This window comes from Montipora foliosa, chromosome 9 (genome assembly GCF_036669935.1).
Source record: "Montipora foliosa isolate CH-2021 chromosome 9, ASM3666993v2, whole genome shotgun sequence".
Lineage (NCBI taxonomy): Eukaryota > Metazoa > Cnidaria > Anthozoa > Scleractinia > Acroporidae > Montipora > Montipora foliosa.
The window spans coordinates 400,001-405,000 of record NC_090877.1 but is presented as its reverse complement, the minus strand read 5'-3'; the positions used below and the strand labels follow the sequence as shown (position 1 = coordinate 405,000).

The 5,000-nt window shown below is 39.0% G+C and overlaps 1 protein-coding gene and 1 long non-coding RNA gene across 2 annotated transcripts in view; one reads left to right on the top strand and one right to left on the bottom strand.

Moving 5' to 3' along the window:
* Positions 1-5,000, bottom strand: part of LOC137969579 (uncharacterized) — an 18,847-nt gene that overhangs the window by 4,990 nt on the left and 8,857 nt on the right. The gene's annotated exons all lie outside the window — the stretch shown is intronic.
* Positions 1-5,000, top strand: part of LOC137969577 (guanylate-binding protein 6-like) — a 47,045-nt gene that overhangs the window by 41,006 nt on the left and 1,039 nt on the right. The window contains exons 10-14 of the mRNA XM_068815883.1: positions 149-444; positions 951-1,205; positions 1,627-1,749; positions 3,979-4,026; positions 4,489-5,000. The exon at positions 4,489-5,000 is cut by the window's right edge and continues 1,039 nt beyond it. Coding sequence (XP_068671984.1) covers positions 149-444; positions 951-1,205; positions 1,627-1,749; positions 3,979-4,026; positions 4,489-5,000 — 1,234 coding nt within the window. The remainder of the gene's footprint in view (positions 1-148; positions 445-950; positions 1,206-1,626; positions 1,750-3,978; positions 4,027-4,488) is intronic.

The following is a 5,000-nucleotide window of genomic DNA, read 5'->3' as shown; positions in this document are numbered from 1 at the left end:
AAAGATCAGGTGGTGCTCATCAAAACCACAGCCTTTATCAAAATTAGTCTGGTCATGTATAATGACTAGAACTCCAAGATGATCTGAAAATGCGCCCCAGTTAGGATGTTTTTCAATAATTGGCCCTAAATAATTTCCCATGTTATAGGTCTCGCTGCTTTGGTTTCCTTGTACGTTGAAGCCATCAACACTCCTGGTGCTATTCCAAATGTGCAGGCAGCATGGGAGACATTTGTTGAAAACAAGTGTTTTGACGCCAAAGGGATCTCCCAGGAGACGTACGATGGCCTTATGACAACACTACTGTCAGACAAAATGCCTTGTGACAATGATGAGATACGTAAAAATCACAACTTTGCATTAGAGCAGTGCCAGGGACAGTTTATGGCGGAAACTACTGGGATGTCTACCAACACAACTGAGAGGCATTTGAGACAACTTAAGGTGGGGCAGGGCAGTTGTAATTAAGTTTTTCATCAATTTGACAACCTTGAAAAAATGGGGGAAAAAACGAGATAATTCATTGCTACCGTTTCAATGATAAGCTGCGATCTGAACCACTATTAGGTATGTCTTGGTAACGGTATTGGCTTGAATTGTCGGCAGTTTACAACACAGTGGCTTGGTGTTATTTCTCATGATACTTGACAAAGCCGTGGCGTAGAGTAAAACATCATAGCACACAAAAAGGGTGGAGAAACAATGTGTATGAGAAAAACGGCATGACTTAAAACAGTTAGAAGCCAACATAAGTTAAAACCGCCTATGAAACCATCTGGAACAAAAAGACATGATTCCTCCCAGACAGCATTTTAGTTTTCTATATGTCCATACTGAATTAATATTTTGTCCCCTTGTAACTGAAATTTGGTTGGCAAAAGTCAACGGGTCGTGTTTAATCCTATCCACAAGACTACTGATTGAAGTAATAACTCAGTTTATTTTATCAGGTATCATTAAATGACAAGTTGAATGAATGGCAAGCCAAAAATGCGCAGAAGACACAAGAATACTGCAACGATCTCTTGCTTCAACTGAAGCAAACGCATCTGGATCCAGTTCTTCAGTGTTTGCAGGGAAGCGAAGGAACTAAGTTAACCTTTGATGACATAATGACAGTGTATGATCTAATTAAATCCGACTTCGATTCGACAGCAGTAGGAGCAAAAGATGCAATCGCTGCGACCTTCTTTGACTTTCACGAGGTAATCTGTACAGAGAATCCTTCCTTCCTTCCTTATTTATTTTAAGACGAAAATCTTTGCAAAGTTTCTTTTAAAAAAGTGGAAGCACCTGTCTCCAATTGCCCCCATTAAATATTGCTAAAATTCCGACGTATAAGCACAGAATGTTAATCAACCGATTTATTCCTATCGTGTCTCTTTACTCATCGGAAAAATTATTCTTTGCATACAAGCTGGAGTTTATGAGCATGCCCAAGAAGTGATTATCCTTATATTCAGCAAATATCCAATGCATGTCCAAAACCATACGCCATATAATTCAACTTTTTCAAACAACCAAATAACTGAAGATGAGAATGATCATCGCAGTTATGAACACAACTTAATTATGGATGAATTTCATATATTCACAGTCAACCAAATAACTCTCGACACATTATAGGAACTAAGACGAGAAAAGCAACATTGCCTTGAGATTCTGAAGAAAATGGAGAACTATGACGACAAAGCAGCAAGGGAGATAAAAAGGAAGGCTTATCAAGAACAAGAGAGGAGGCGGCTTGAGGTCAGTCAAAGTATCCCCTATTTACTCGGGCCCGAAGAGGACCGAGTCATACATCATGTTAGATTTCAGTCTTGTTGTTTCCTGTGTAACAAACTGTACAATGGTAATGACGTAGCGGGGTTATGATTGGCCAATGAACAATAGGAGGCACGTGGCGGTGTTTTCACTTTTCTGGGTTAAAGCAAAGCACGTAGTCCAAGGTGCAAACATTAGATCACGCCCTAGTTGTTTTGAAGTTATGTAAATTTCTCATGTAAGCCAATAAAAACTTTTCGAATAATCTTCTCGTTTTGTTTACACGAGGACTGCACCATTTCCGATAGGCATGCAAAAGAAGGAAATGAAATAAACTCCGTCTACTTTAATAGAGTTTGTTCTCGGCTTCTCAAGCGTGTATTGATTAATGAGTGAATTTTTCGGTCATGTTGAGTGGATGGTTTCAAGTTGGATAGCCAGCCGTTTGCGGTTTTATGCAAATTTGTGGTCTGAAAGCAAAATACAGTAAACAGTCACTAGCCATTTGTTTGTGGCGAACTACAATCATAGACAAAAGTAGTTGGGAAGGTTATGTAAATGAACCGCATCAGAGCTGTACTTCAACCCGCTTCTGTTAAAGCGCAAGAGAAATAGTTTCACCTTCTCTTATATAGCCCCCCTGCCCCCTATTCAATGTTGGAACAACAATTTCCCACTAAAACCATTCAGTTTTGCACAACATGGAATAGGGGGGAGGGGAGAGAAGCAATGAAGACGTCAAAAGTGCTGACCTTCCCAAGGGTTTTGTCCATGATTGTAGATAACGAATTTAAAATTCGTCGTTTGTTTACAAGAGGACTGCGCTATTTCGATTAGTGATGACCTCAATGATGCTGTGTGTATTTGAACAATTAGTCACTTTCTAAGGGAGTGAGGGCCTGGGAACGAACCCGAACTTCATTGAAAATCAAAAAAATTGGACTAAATAAATTCTCATATTCAGCAAGTTTGAACAAATCCACCAGATAACATGCATTTAAATCTTTAAAAAATTCCCATACAAATGTCTCTATTTCGGAAAGTGCGTCCCTCTAAACCATACAAATTAAGTCTCTAATTTTGACAATTTTCAAAAGCTTTTTCTTTGCTCCAATTCAACTGAACAGCGTCAAAGTTGGTAAGGCGACCATTTTTTAGATGCTCTTTCATGCACTGGAAACAATTTTTTCCAATCATTAAATTTTAAAACCTCATTCCCAGGCCCTTACTCGTTTAGAAAGTGGCTAATAGCTGCATTTGTAAAGCGGTACGCGAAATTTATGTCAAAATTTTCCGCTCAGACGCGACTCGCGTCGCGCAGGAAATAAAGTGACGCTACTGACAACTTACTCAGTTTTGAGCGGTACTGTAAGAGGGAAACAATATTACCACAGATCTGTTTGAGTTTGGTAATACTTAGATCACTCTCGATGGAAACTCTCAAAACACTTTTGACTTGAGTAATCCAAAATACACCACGTCACGTAAGTTCACCTTCTTGGAAAGATGTTTTAAAAGCTCTCCTTCGTTTCTGTTAATTTTTTTCTGCAAAAAATGCTTCCATGAGTCATTTCGGAGGTTGCGTTGTTAGTCATTTTGAAATAAGTTAACTATTTTCACCTTTTTAACTATTCTGAGCGTACAAGGTGTAGCGGTCATTGTCACCACCTGTGATGTAGATAATCCAGGTTCGACTCGTAATAGTGGCATCTTCCCGGCAGATATTTTCCCCTTATTCTGCTTTTTTGACAAGCATTATTATCGTTCTGTAAAGCAATTTTGCAATTCTAAAGGGATATATGTTGATAGGGTTCTATGAAATTTATTATAAACAAACGGACTCGAACATCATGATTCATGCGTCCGATGTATAACGTGTAACGCTAAATTAGGGATACACTACTGTATTTTTGCAGGCCCGAGTTTTAAGATAATTGTAGCCTCTTAGTATGTGTTATTCAACCTTATGTAGACAGTGGTGGGGGGAGACTTGTAAACACTGCGATGTAAAATAACTAGGAATGGCTATAAGCCCTAGATAACAAACGAATAATTGAAATGCTAATAAAAGAAATGAATGTTAAATGCAACCACGCAGTCTATTTCGTTACAATTTTAAGCAAAATCACTCGATGAAACTGTATACAGAAATTGGACATAACAAACTATCCGTGCAATCAAAATGAAACGTGACTTATTATATCTTTTTTATAGGAACAACAGTCACGCTTGCAACAGGAAAATAGAGAACATGCAGAGGAGGTAACGTAAAGTGATACGCATGCCCTGTGTTTTCACAGCCGCATCTCAAAAGACTACCATGACCACCCAATTGTAAGAAGGACTTCCATGCTCTCTAAGACAATAATAATAATTTTTAGTCCATTATTTTGTCAGAGAACATAGGAACGCAGTCTTTTAATTGACTCAGAATATGGCCTGAGAAATCCAAAATGTTGACATATGTTACAGATGTATATGCTAGATATGCATCTATGGCTTTTATGACATAAAAGATGCTCTTCTGAGAGAGAAAATACCAAATAGGGAGGAAAATGCCTATAGTTGCACTTATCGCCGGTTCCAATTCTATGTAGTTTGCTGATTTAATTCAAAATGTATAACAATTCTAAGATATTTGTCGAGGAAACTCGATAGGGGAAATGTGCCGATTTGTTTTCATAGTTGATACTTACGCTTACGTAATGTACATAATTTATACAGATGGAAATGCTGATAGCCAGATTAGGGGAAGAGAGGGCGGGACTCCGGCAGCAAATGCAGAGTGAGCTAGCTGAACATCGAGTTCAAATGCAAAATATGATGGCAGCCAACATGAGACAAGTCGAACTGGAAAGAGAGGCGTTTATGAGAGAAAACAAGGCCTTGGAAGAGCGTGTCCTTGAAGTGCAACGATTAAATGAAGAAAGCATGAGAGTGATAAAGCATTTGTCAGAATTGATTGCCCAACACGAGAGGGACAAGAAGGCACTTAGAGCCAATGCTGAGAAACTACCTCAAGAAGAGTTGGAGGGTCTGTTGACAGAGCTGAATGGCAAGCAAAACGAAGAGATCATGGCATTGCTTGAAAAGGCCGGTGAAATGAGGGATCCGGGTAGGGACGAAGGAAAAGCTGAGAAAACACGCGGCAAGAAAGAAGAGGATCTGCCACAGCTGATAAATCAAAGAAAAGAAAGGGTAACCAATCTACAACAGCAGATAGCAGACACCCACCA